Here is a 13787-nt window from a genome sequence, read left to right on the forward strand (position 1 = left end):
TGGCCGACGTTGGTCATGTGTCTGATGCGTGTGACGTACAACAGATCATACGCTGTTAAACTCGAGGCCAAGAGGGAAGGAAATGAAGAGTTGAAATAAAGTCGTTATTTATTTATTTTTTTTGCGTACAAAAAGTATCTTCGTCATTTGATAAACTTAAGATTGAGCCACTGTAGTCACTTTAACGATGTCTTTAATAACTTTTCCAGGCCGGCAAGTTTCAATTCCTCAAGAAGCTTATGAACTAGTATGCAGCAGGAGTGATCCAGCTCTCAGATGTAATCAAAAATATCCTAATTTTTGTTTTTGTGTTCCAAAGATGATCGAAGGTCTTACGGGGTTGGAACAACATGAGGGTGAGTAAATACTGACAGAATTTTCATTTTTGGGTGAACTAACCCTTTAAGTTTATAAATCCTGTGATATAGGACAAATATTATTATTATCATTGTTTTTTCATCCATTAGGTCACACTATAGTTCAAAAGAAAGTATAAATTTACATGAATAAAAAACAAACAATATTCAATCTGAAGTAATAATAATAATAATAATACTTATTATTATTATTATTATTATTATTATTATATTGTTGTTGTTAATAATAATGGAATAATAATATTTATTATTATTATTATTATTATTATGTTGTTGATAATAATAATAATAATAATAATAATTTTTATTCATATTATTCTTTTAGTTAATAGAAAATCAATATGTTTCCCTGTAGTAAATAAATGAGTTACTTACTGTGGTAAACAATGTGTTTTTGCTCACACTAAGTCACATGGTACACTGCCAGCATATGATGTACTACCACTCATACTATCAATCATAATATCTATATCTGCATGTGTGGAAAAAAGGAAAGAATAATATAATATAATATAATATAATATAATATAATATAATATAATATAATATAATATAATATACTTCTCCTTGCAGATCTAAAGAATTGTAGAAATCAAAGTCTAGGTTAAATTATGTTCAAGTCTAAGGGAAACGATATAGTTGGAATCACTTTCAGAAACTTTTTTTTTCCTGCTGATGAATGATAAAAACATTGAGAGCCAATAAGAATCCATCCTGCTTTAAACAACCTAAGTTTTTAATGAGGCAGACATAAAACTAACACAAACAGAATATATCGTCCGCTGGTGTGGACACCAATGTAGTTATTGTAATAGTTATCGCTCTTTGTGTGAACAGGCCTAAAGAGTCTCAACTCAATGTATTTCTGAATTAATTGAGTCTTAGACTTTCATCTCTTGCACAGAAGCACACACACTTTTGTTGACCAGACTTTGTAATTCATATCAACACTAAATTAACTTATCCTACCACAAAAATAGCACAAATACCATATGGCAACACAAATGCCCGAACAATAGCCCAATAGCCCAGATCAACCCATTATAATATGAGGTCTATAACACAAGAGAATGAGGCACTTACTGTTTCCGTAGAGTCGAGGTGTTGTTGGTCCCAGAGCTGTCATTGCGCTCCAGTCGGCTTCTCTCTTTCTCAACAGGTGCTGACCCACATGACAGGCCTCGGGTCAGCCTCGTGTGTGTCCGTCGAGCTGGACCAGGCACTGTGGATGAGGGTATATTACTGCTGCTGTTCTGAATGATGCCTCCGGAATTGTGGTTTGGTAGTGATGATGGCTGGCTGGGCTTTGAGCTCTGATTGTAGTTGTGGATCTGCTGCGAGTTCTCGGTTCCTGGGTTCCTGTCCTGCCGCAGGTCCTGGTTCTCCTGGTTGACCTGGTCTAGCTGCGTCTCGAGCTCTTCAATGCGTTTACGTTGAGTTTCTAGCAGCTTGGCCTGGTTCTCGATGATGTTATTGAGTTCCAGAAGGTACTCCACAGCCCGGCTTGGGCTGTCTGGGTTGGACTCCATTGTTTGGGCCTTACCCTTCCCCCCCACCTGATAAGTTCAGTGGGGGGGAGATAAAACAAAAAAGCCCGAAGGTAGAAGCTTGACAGATCTGTCTTTTATCCTATAAGTTGCAACGAGTATCAATAAATGAAAAACACCAGCAAAGGACATTTACAGCACCAATGTTATTTGCAGCGATTGCATCTTAATGTTCATCCATGAATCCTTCAATTGTGAAAAAAAAAGGTATGGCCTGTAACTGCAGCTCTCAGCAAATGAGTTCAGCTGTGATTGTACTTCAAAAAGTTAGTAAATAACGATAAATTCTAAAAAAGGGCATGGCATGGACCGTTCTGAGCATCGGCTTAGTTGTTCCAGACAAAAAAGATCCATTTGAGTCCACGTGACGACATGAACTCATGGACATAAGTGATGTAAATAAATGCTTATATTACAGTCAAAGGAAATCTGTAGATCATTTCTACTGTTTCCACAAACCCAGTCATTCCAAAATCCAGTCATCTTGGGATTTGTTGTGCTACACACAACTCCCACATGCTGAGGTAGCACAGTGGAACAGCAGCAAAAATATACCAATTTATTCCCTGAAATCCACTATGATCTGTATAGCTTGAGATTGAAAACATACTCTAAATATAAGTGAAGAAACGGCTTTCTTCATTAACAGACCAGTGAAATTCTAAAACTGAATCATAAATGTGAAGTCCAACATCTCAAGACAGTAACCCGCTTTTATACAAAGCAGCAGAAGAAGAATTTGAGATAAATACATTAAAAGTCTATGAAACAATTGCACGCGCTGAGCGAGCTTACTCTTCTTCTTCAATACAGTGTCAATGCATTTCAAAATCTAATTTACATATAGCCTATGGTTCCAGTTCCACATGTTTAAAAAAAATCCTACTTACACCTCTCTTTATCTTCGTTTTCTTTTCTTCAACCCATTTTAAGGGAAGCTTTCAGTGCATCTCGAGCGCTCCGATTTCTTTGTACATTCTTCGCGTCTTGTTAGTTTATTTTAACCTCGACGTTGGTCGAGTGTGAATAACAACGTCTTTTAAGACGGCATTTGTATGTTCTCTCATAAAACAGACTTTTCCAAGACGTAAATCAACGAGGTGACCGAGGACCACCTGCGCTGAAGTTCCTCCTGTATTTCCCGAAGTAACCGACGCTTGGTCACTTGACGCGCGCTGATGCTTTTGAAGATGCTCGCGGATGCTCAGATTCGTGAGCGCGCTTCTCACCTGACAGATCCAGTAGCAACTGAAAAGCAGAGCGTAAAGCTAGTCTTTCCTGCGCTCGTCACACAGTCTTCCCACGCAAGATCTTTTCAGTAGAACAGAGCGAGAGAGATTTAAACAAATGAAGCTTGAATCATACAAACATGTTAGGCTACGTATGTAACGTAACAATTTGAATAGTCTTACAAAAATTACCATAGGCTAACAACATCTCTATCAAAAATGTAATATTTAGCTACAACAGTTATTGTCAATAAATACATTTAAAGAAAGAGAATTACTTTGTTTAATGTAACAAAATCAAGTTGGGATATCCAGTTCATTCAAACTGGTGGGCTAGCTGTCTTTTTCTTTTTCTTTTTTTTGGAACATAGTTTAGTCATGCATTAGCTGGTTGACAATTTTCCAAAGCCATGGTCACCACAGGATGCTATGACCTTGTTACAAGCCCAGCTAAATCATGTTCTAAATCCAAGCAGCTACCACCTTCCAACAGGAATAAAAAAAAAAAAAAAAAAAAACCTTATTTCATTTGAAATTTAGAAATGATAGAAATGTTATCAGGGGAAATATGCTGTAAAAATCAAACCAATAAAATTGAAGATTTAAGTTTTTGTTGGCTTTAATTTAAGTAAAAAATTGTGCATCAAAATGTTAGTAAGTTAATTACACTTTTCACTTAAGAACTGTATTATTATGAACAGTATGAATATAACTGTATTAATCATGACAATATTGTAGTAAAGAATTAAACAATTTTTGGTTACACTATATTTTTAAGGTGTCCTTATAATTATACATTTAAGTAGTCAATAATATTAATTAACAACATGCTTTCACAACATCAATAGGGCTATTTGCCTGTACAGTAATTATGCATAATTTACCGTTGTTACTACAGTAAGCACATATAACATATATAACAAGTACGCTGTAAAATAAGTGTATAATAAAGTGTCTGATAAATTAATAAATAATTACATTTTTGGTTATCTCAAATACTAAAGTCAAGTTATTTTTATCTTCAAGTTATGAAGTGTTTTTCAATACACTTTGCTGTCATCTACTGCTCAGGGTAGAAATTACATCCACATGGAACACTACACACACACACAGAGAGAGAGAGAGAGAGAGAGAGAGAGAGAGAGAGAGAGAGAGAGAGAGAGAGAGAGAGAGAGAGAGAGAGAGAGAGAGAGAGAGAGAGAGAGAGAGAGAGAGAGAGAGAGAGAGAGAGAGAGAGAGAGAGAGAGTCCAGTCCACAATTGATCTCAGGTAAATACATTAATGTTTATTATAACTCTTATACAGTTTGTTATCTGCATTTGGATTACAATAGATTATAACAATATAATCATAATAGAAACATAATATTATATGTATATATATTAATATTATATGTATATATATATTTATTTATATTTATATCTATTTACAATCGGTACATATGGCCATTAGTATGGACATAAAGACAATGTGAGACTCTAAAATGGACCCTTCGAATTTAACGTGTAATAAATATAGAGGCGTAGGACTCGTTAGTGAAAGCTTATGTGGCATTGGCTCATACTTTGAATATCATGATATGTTTAAAGATGCATGGACCACCAACACCAGACTGACTTCGACTTGATCCCAGACCTGCTGGGCTGCACAGAACACACTGCTGTCCCAATGATCTAAAATGGCAACATCTTATGCATAGTTTAAATGTGCGTACAAGTTCTGCTAGACAGTATGACACACACAATGAACAATATTGGGTGACATTTGGGTTTGAGGACACAAAAAATGAATCAAGGAAATAAGTAGTAGGCACAGTTCTTAGGTTAAATGCTAAAATATCATTAGTATATCTACAGTTCACAAGAGCATAATACAGTCATCCTCTCTCGCACTTTTACTAGCAAGCTTTCACAAATAAAGAGAAAGACCTTGGTACATTAAAATAAAGAGGTTTTGCAGGCTTGGCACAGCACCACTCAGTATTGCATCCAACTTACAGTATATTTCCAATACAAATGTTCAGCACAATAGGCCTTTTTGGTTGACGGGGTCAAAACGCCCGAGAGCAGAAAGAGGGCCGTTTCATAAAGCATTTCTTTGTCCTTTATCAATTACTGTTTATATTTAAAATAAATAGATACTTCATATGATTTTCATATATACTCTATATTCTCTTTATGGAAGTTGGACTGAGAGTTCATCTTTGTATAGTGTGAATCATACTTTGATAGATGCAGGAAATGTGTCAAGCATTGTTCTGGTAAATGGCATAAACTAAAATCTCAGAAATGAAAACCTTTTAAAAATATATTAATCAACATTTCTTTTGAACTCAATTGAGATTTCCGAGGTCAGCAGACGAGTCTTTTGTTACAAAGGCAATAAGGGCAATTTTGAGGGTCTATAAGGGATTCATAAAAAAAAAAAAAAAGTTTATATATTTATATATATGCTTCCTGAGATGTCAGAGACCCAGAGGGCACAAGATGAATACAATAATAATAATAATTTATGTATAAATGCGTGAAAAACTAAACATGTTTCAGGGGAAACTCTTGGGAATACGACAAATATATGGCCTCTTGTGTAAGCTTACATGTTTACACACCATTCACAAGAACACTAATTTATACAGTCATATAAGCAGAGATCTGAATAATGCTTTTTTTGAACAAATTGTTCTAAGTTAATGTTTCGAACATGAAATCTCAGGCTACTACTGTTCAAAAGTTTGGGATACGTTTTTAAAGTTAAAGTCTCCTATGATCAAAAGTACAGAGAAATTATTACAATTTAAAATATTTTAATATATTATAAAATGTAATTTATTCCAGAAATGGCTAAGCTGAATTTTCAGTAAAGTCGGATGATCCTTCAGAAATTATTCTACTATGCCGATTTGCTGCTCAAGAAACATTTCTTATTATTATCAATGTTTAAAACAGTTGAGCTGGTTAATATTTTTGAGGAAACCAACATATTTTTCCCCCGTATTCTTTGATGAATAGAAAGCATTTACTTCAAAAAGACATCTTTTGTATCTTTTAAAGTCTTTACTGTCAATTTAAAAGTATTATTAAAAAAACAAAAACATACTGACCCTAAACTTTTGAAAGGTAGTCAATCAATATTTGCTTTGAAGGTAATGAAATGTGCGCATACAGTGTATCATCGTTCCATGGTTTATATGGAGCATTGTTTAAGATTATAGAGAGTTCACACAGTGGTACAGAAGAGGGAAAACAGCTGTGCAAAAGGTAAGAACTGGACTCAAGCTATCATTAAAGATAAGAAGATTATTTGGCCCTAAGCATGATCCTCTTGTTGTATACGAAGTCAACATACTGTAACAGTCTGGCCGAAAAGTAAAAGATGTTGTGTTGATCAAGGCAGACATTCCTTATGAAGGACAAAGTGGAAAAGAGGAAGAGAGAAAGGCTTGAGAGAGCAAACTGGTGTGGGAGTGTTCAAAAAAACAAAAATATAATAATGAAAATAATAATTTCCTGTAAGTGGCATTTGCCATCGTCACCATGATGGTTGTTGTAAATGGTTGCTAGGGGGTTACTAATATGCTTAAAAACGTCCTTATCTTTTAAACTTGGCAACTTGCTATTGTGTACGATAAATATTGCTGCATGGCACAAATTACTTGTTATTTTCCGTATTCAAGTCACCTTGGATAAAATCATTAAATGTAAATTTAGATTTTCTATTACTTAGAAAAGGAACAGAACAGCTCTACAAAATTATTGCGAACCATTCATCCATGCATGTTTATTATTTAAAAAATTTGTACACCTCGTCATTTTGTTTTATTAAAATGTCCTAAATCGCTCTTTCGGTGAAACCATAGACTTCCCTCATGTAACGTACACTGTAAAAAAAATATTTTCAAGATTTGTTATCACAACATATTTTCTTTTGTCAAATCAACTTTATAATAATTTATTTAGTTGAGATAACTTATTATTTTGAGTTTCTGATGGTTAAATTAATCTACTTCATTGTATTAACTCACTTTTTCCAGTTCAATCAACTTAAAATGTTAAGGCAACCCAGGTTACTTACTTTTTTAAGTTAAACCAACAATATTTTTTTTTTACAGTGTAGTAATCACAACATTTTTTCTTTTGTCAAATCAACTTAAATAATTTATTTAGTTCAGATAACATATCATTTTGAGTTTCTGATGGTTAAATTAATCTCCTTCATTGTATGAACTCACCTTTTCCAGTTCAATCAACTTAAAATTTTAAGGCAACCAGGTTACTTACTTTTTTAAGTTAAACCATCAATATTTTTTTACAGTGTATGGATTTCCTCAATCATTTAGTTTACGTAAACCTTTCTGCTTTCTTATAATCGACTGCAAGCTTGCATTCAGATTTGCCTCCATCCAATCAAAAATTGGAGAGCCAAGTCTCGGCCTCGGGCCTTCATTTGTTTTCAATCTGTTTCACTCAGATGTACGTCACAATACGGAAGAAAAAAAGACTATTCCGTTTGATCGCGACTTTGAACATAAATATGAGCAACAGTAAAGAAGATCATAAATCATGTTTCAGTTCTTCTACCTTTCCCTAGCATTCGTATCCTCTCAGCCTCTCTAATGATTCTCTTTGAGCTGGGTTTTAGCCAGGGGCCAGGAAGTGGGGGGCCCGAGGCCCTTTGTGTGGTTTTTGACTTACTCAGATACACAGAGAGACCAGAGATACTGGCCGCAGACATGCTACACTCAGACACACTGGCTCCTGACTCGGACTCTGCGTAGTCGGACGGCCCAGACGCGAGGAAAGCGAACGGGGTCCGATTGAACTCAGCGTCCCCTGCCGGCCCTTCCGATGAGAGGCCAGATAAGGGTCGAAGTGTGCGGGGCTGAATGTCTGAAGGTAGCACACGGACGCCCAAACAACGCAGGCGCTTATGAAAACTAATTTCTTGCTCTCCGTTCAATTCGCCTTGTTCAGTTTTTTTGTTCAGCTCCCACTCAAGCGCTTCCTTATTCGCCATTCTCTTCTTTTCTCTTTCCCATTCCCTGTCGCTCTCTGATTTCCTCTCCTCCTCCCATTCTCTCTCTTTCAGCCTTTCTCTCTCTCTCTCCAACTCATCGTCCTCCTCGTCTTCCTCCCACTGCAGTTTAGGCTCAGGAAGTCTCTGGTTATTGATGGTTTGTTTGTTCTTGCTCTCATCCCCTTCACTCGTTCTCTCCACCCGTCTCGCCCTCTCTTCGCTCTTGCTCCGTCCTGACCTGTCTTTCTTTCTCTCGTTACCTTTTTCCTTCTTTCTCCCATTTCTTTCAACACTTCCCTCTTCACTATACCCTCTAAGTGTGTTTCTAGGCAAGCTCTGCGACCGTTTGTCTCTCGACCTTCGCCCCCCACCCTCGAGACTGTCAGGGCTTTGGCGGTCTCCTCCGTCACCTTCCCTTTCTACTCTCCCCCCTTGGTTGGTCTTCCCTGGTTTTTGAACGCTGGATTTGGCATCCTGTTGAGCACGGCGTCGGGTTACTGCAGCCAAACCCGACTGCAGGGCCTGGGGTGAGGAGGAGACGGCTGTGACGTCTTCAGGGTCTGAGAGTGAGACGTAATGGCGGAGAGAAAAGAGGAAAAATGAACATTGTAAGCATTTACTCACTCGATTATGTAACATTATTACATTAATGCAACAAACATTGTTGAAAAGAGTTCAGTGCTTCTGTTGCAGACAAGATATTTGTGTGGGGAAATCTTTCAGTAACTCTTGTTCAAGTCAAATGGAGAGTGAATTATGGTTTAGACATGAAAACCAATCACAACGAATGTTCCGGAACACTTCAAGTGTTTCGCGCGGGTCTTTTGTCACCCTCTTCAGCGAGGACTTTGAGGTCATTCTGAATGTGCCGCGTGCTTCACTTTTATAAATGCGGCTGACTCATTAAAACTAAAAGCTAAGAAGCTTTTTGAAATGCAAAAGAGTCTGTTTGATATGCTAATAATGATCTACTTATTTATATGCAATACCTTTATTATTGCATGACATAACTTTACTAATAAATAATATATAAGAAAACCTAAGCCATGTTTATAATTACAATAAAATCAAATAACAAAATAATTGCCAAAGTTCACATTATTCTTAAATAATAGAGATTCCAAAGGACGCGATGAATCTTTCACCACACCTTTAGTGTGAAGAACAACTTAAAAAATAAATAAATAAACTTTTATGCAATGGAAAGATTCCATGGCTGTTAAAGTCTGACGGAATTATCAATGCAAATAAATATAATTTTTTTTTATATGTATAAGAACAAAACAAACAAATAAGAACAAAATGAATGAATTATGTTTCTAGTATGTAATATGTTTGGCAACAGTTCTTCTACCCCTAATATAATATATATATATACTGTATATATATATATATATATATATATATATATATACTATATATATATATATATATAAAATCCCTGGTAAATATGATAAAAAATGGCTGTAAAAATAAATCCGCATTGTTTTTCCTTTTGATCTTTCATTCAAAAAATTGGCAAAATCCTAACCTTTCGTTTAAGTAAAAGAATTAAAAATGTGGGGGAAATCACATTATAAAATAAATGTTTTTCTCCAAAATGTGTTGGCCACAATTATTCACACCTTTTATTAAATACCTTTTTGCAATCTCCTTTTGCCAAGATAACTGCTCTGAGTCTTCCGCTATAATGCCTGATGAGTTTGGACAACACCTGACAAGAGATTCCTCCATACAGACTCTCTCTAGATCCTTTAGATTCCCAGATCCATGTTTGTGCTTCTTCTCTTCAGTTCAGACCACTCATTTTCTATATGGTTCAGGTCAAGACACCGGGACAGTCATGGCAGAAGCTTCATTTTGTGCTCCGTAACACATTTTTGTGTTGATTTTGATGTTTGTTTTGGATCGTTGTCCAGATGGAAGATCCAACCACGGCCCATTATATGATTTCTAGCAGAAGGCGTCAGGTTTAGTTTTTTTTAACTGTTGATATTTGATAGAATCCACAATGCCATGTATCTGAATAAGAAGTCCAGGACCTCCAGCAGAAAAATAGGACCCCAACATTAAAGATCCAATGGTATATTAAATTGTACACATGGGGTACTTTTTATCCTTGTGTGCACCAAACCCATCTAGTGTGTTTGCTGCCAAAAAGCTCTTTTTTTCTCATCTGACCACAGAACCCTGTGCCGTTTGAAGATCCAGTCGTGTCTGACCACTGAATGTGCTGGAGTTTGTTTTAGGAGCATTTTTCTTAAAAACCTCCCAAACAACATGTTGGGATGTAGTATATGGGTTGTTTGATTTTTTTTAAATAGGCTTTCTGACCCCCAAGACTGAACTAATCTCTGCAATTCTCCATCTATGATCATTGAAGAGTCTTTGGCCACTCAAACTCTCATCCTCACCGTCCATTAAGAAAATATAGACACACATCCTCTTCCTGGCAGAATCGTAACATCTTTAGTTGATTATAACTTCTTAATTATAGCCCTGATGGTCAAAATGGGAATTTTCAATTCTTTAGCTATTTTTCTTACCATACCATACCATACCATACCAACTTTATTTATAAAGCACATTTAAAAACAACCAAGGCTGACCAAAGTGCTGTACATTAACAGATAAACAACAACAACAAGCAAGCAATTAAAACAATCAATAAACTATAAAACTATACAAGGTACAACTCTCACGCAGGAGTAAATGCCAATGAATAAAAGTGTATCTTAAGTCGTGATTTAAAAGTGTGTAGGCTAGGGGCTAATCTGACGTGCAGAGGCAGATCATTCCACAACCTTGGGGCCACAACTGAAAAAGCTCGATCACCCCTATTTTTGAGGCGCGTTCTAGGGACCGATAAGATTAGCTGGTCAGCAGACCTTAATGACCTCGAAGGAGCGTGAATCTTCAGTAGTTCAGAGATATAAACTGGGGCTTGACCATTAAGAGATTTAAAAACAAACAACAAAATCTTAAATTGTATTCTAAAACAAACTGGTAGCCAATGAAGGGAGGCAAGGACAGGCGTAATATGATCTCTTTTCCGTGTTCCGGTTAGGACTCGAGCAGCAGCGTTTTGAACCTTGTAATCTAGAGAGGGAGGTCTGGTTAATGCCCACATATAAGGCATTGCAGTAGTCCAGACGAGTTGTAATAAAAGCATGTATAACCCTCTCAAAATCTGTAGATGATAAAAATGGCTTTAGTTTGGTAAGCAGTCTAAGTTGAAAGAAACTGGCTCTTACAACGGAACTTATCTGCTTATCAAGTCGAAAATCACCATACATCCACTTTCTATTTTGTGAAGCTCAACAATCTTTTGATGCACATCAGAACCATGTTCTTTGGTTTTATTCATTGTGATGGATGATTCAGGGAATTTGGCCTTTGTGCTTCCTCATATTTAAACTCCTGTGAAACAAGAAGTCATGACTGGACAATTTCATGTTCCTAGTCACCCTGGTATGCTAAAAAAGGGTAAATATTAATGGGAATATATACTTCATAGATATTTTATTCATAAAAATTCTAGGGGTATGAATAATTGTGGCCAACGTGTTTTGGAGAAAAACATTTATTTTATAATGTGATTTCCCCCCCATTTTCAAATCTTTTACTTCACAGGAAGGTTCGATTTTTGCCAATTTTTTTTTTAATGAAAGATCAAAAAGATAAACGATGCAGATTTATTTTTTTTAAAGCCATTTTCAATCATATTTACCAGGGGTATGATTAATTATGGGCACAACTGTATATATATATATATATATATATATATATATATATATATATATATAACATAGATGTGATCTCGAATAGATACGTTCTTTAAACATAGATGTGTTCTTATTTTATATAGATGTGAATTCATTCAAAGGTAGAGTGTGTCAAAGAAAACTGCAAGATGCATAACCTCCTATGCAAGTGGGACGTGAACAGAAAAGAGGATGCGAAACAGTTTGTTTTTCTCAAAAAAAGATAAGCTTGCTTGCACATGTAGCAGAAACATGTTATTCAGGAAGAAGTTGTCTTTAAGAAATGACGTATGTGTTGTTACTGTGAGTAAATAAGAATAAGGGGTGTCAGATTGTCAATGGGTCATAAGTGGGTATGAACAAAGGGCCAATGAATTCCGAGAACTGTGTGAGGAACTTGAGCAAGCTGTTGTGTGGAGATAATAGGGGGAGGTGTACTGTTTTAGGGTATATAAACTGTGTGACATGAGAGGACCTTTGCGCTTCTCATGTCAGACTCTGTCTGTGTGTGAACTGCCTTTCTTATGAGAAATAAATACTCATGCTTATGACTTTCGAGATCTTAATTTGTTCTTTAATTGTTGTTTAAGATTCAGGTAAATTAATTTCCATACCAGTTTGGCGAAAAAGGAAGGGGATCGCAACACTGACGACCTCCGTGGAGGGATCAATTGTCTGATCAACCCAGAGAAGCCTCTCTGGCTCCAAACCCCCAACTTTGAGGGACGGGAGAATTGTGAAACCACGGGAGGCCTAGGTGGACGCGACTCTGAGTAAAATCACACTGCAAAAAGCACGGTGAGAAACAAACATTTTTTTTGGCACTAAAAAGTTATTCCAAAAGACCCAGGGAGACGTGCACATTTCCCTAAAGGGTCAAAGAGGTGTGGGTATCTCATGTTAAAAGCCCAGTAGTGACGATTATTGGAAAGTCTCAAGGAAAGACCAACAGTGACGGACTGTGACACGGGAAAACTTTTCAGTAAGATATTTCTGAAAAAAGCTATTTTAGTGCTGGAAAAAATGGGAAGTTCTAATAGTAAAGATTCTTTAAAGACAGCGGATTTCTCGAAACCAAATTATAATTATATGACTAAGAAAAATGGAACGTGGTGGCATCAAAGTGTACCACGAATAATTGAGAAATATGGTTTTAATGGAGGTTTGAGTGTAAACCATCTGCAAAAGACTAAGGAAAATTGGGAAAAAACAAACCCAAAAAGAAAAGATAAAAACAATTATAATCTTGATGGTCAGATCATAGAGTTATGGTTAAAGGAGGCAATTATCAGACAAAGAAAACAGAAGAGTGCAGCACCAAAACCGATAGAAGACACAGATAGTAAAGATAAAAAGGCTGAAGAAGTCAAGAAAACTTTCCTAAATTCTGTTTCTTTTTCTTCTGAGGAAATGAGATGCACAAAGACCCGCCTGGCTGAGGATGACCACTGTCCGGCTCCCCGCTTCCCCCACCGACCGCAGCCCAGCATACAACAACAACAAGAACAGCTAGGAGCGGCTGGAGGACGAGATCCTGAGGGTGATGAAAAAGAAGACGACAAACCACTCCATGTCCACCCAGACCTGACACCATTGAATATTCTACCCTCTAATCCGACTCCTCCACACTACACTGCTTCACCTCAAAAATCTAAATCATCACCCAAGAGAGGACTGCAGCACGGCCAACCACTAAAGAAAGGTCGAGGTGGAGGACTTCAAAACCCTCAAAACAGATCAGTAACCAGATCATTGACAAGAGAGGATACAGGAAGTCGATTCCTGAAACTGAAGGCGGAGGATGACTGGAACTCATTGACAGAGGACGAACAGAACGATGAGTGTGAAGAAATGATG

General features: G+C 36.5%; 2 protein-coding genes across 6 annotated transcripts in view; both read right to left on the reverse strand.

The window, feature by feature from the left end:
- The window catches only part of iqsec2b (IQ motif and Sec7 domain ArfGEF 2b), a 91977-nt gene extending 88792 nt beyond the window's left edge, over positions 1 to 3185 (reverse strand). The window contains 1 exon segment of the mRNA XM_039671744.2: positions 1461 to 3185. Coding sequence (XP_039527678.2) covers positions 1461 to 1906 — 446 coding nt within the window. The 5' untranslated portion in view covers positions 1907 to 3185.
- Positions 3186 to 4418: 1233 nt separating this feature from the next.
- The window catches only part of magixb (MAGI family member, X-linked b), a 117218-nt gene continuing 107849 nt past the window's right edge, over positions 4419 to 13787 (reverse strand). For 4 of the 5 annotated variants that reach the window (XM_039672159.2, XM_039672157.2, XM_039672160.2 and 1 more), the window contains one exon: positions 4419 to 8726. In XM_039672159.2, coding sequence (XP_039528093.2) covers positions 7711 to 8726 — 1016 coding nt within the window. In that variant the 3' untranslated portion in view covers positions 4419 to 7710. The remainder of the gene's footprint in view (positions 8727 to 13787) is intronic. The other variant, XM_089119441.1, reaches the window with a different exon arrangement.

The sequence above is a fragment of the Pimephales promelas genome, chromosome 14 (genome assembly GCF_988280905.1).
Source record: "Pimephales promelas chromosome 14, fPimPro1.hap1.1, whole genome shotgun sequence".
Taxonomy (NCBI): Eukaryota; Metazoa; Chordata; class Actinopteri; order Cypriniformes; family Leuciscidae; genus Pimephales; species Pimephales promelas.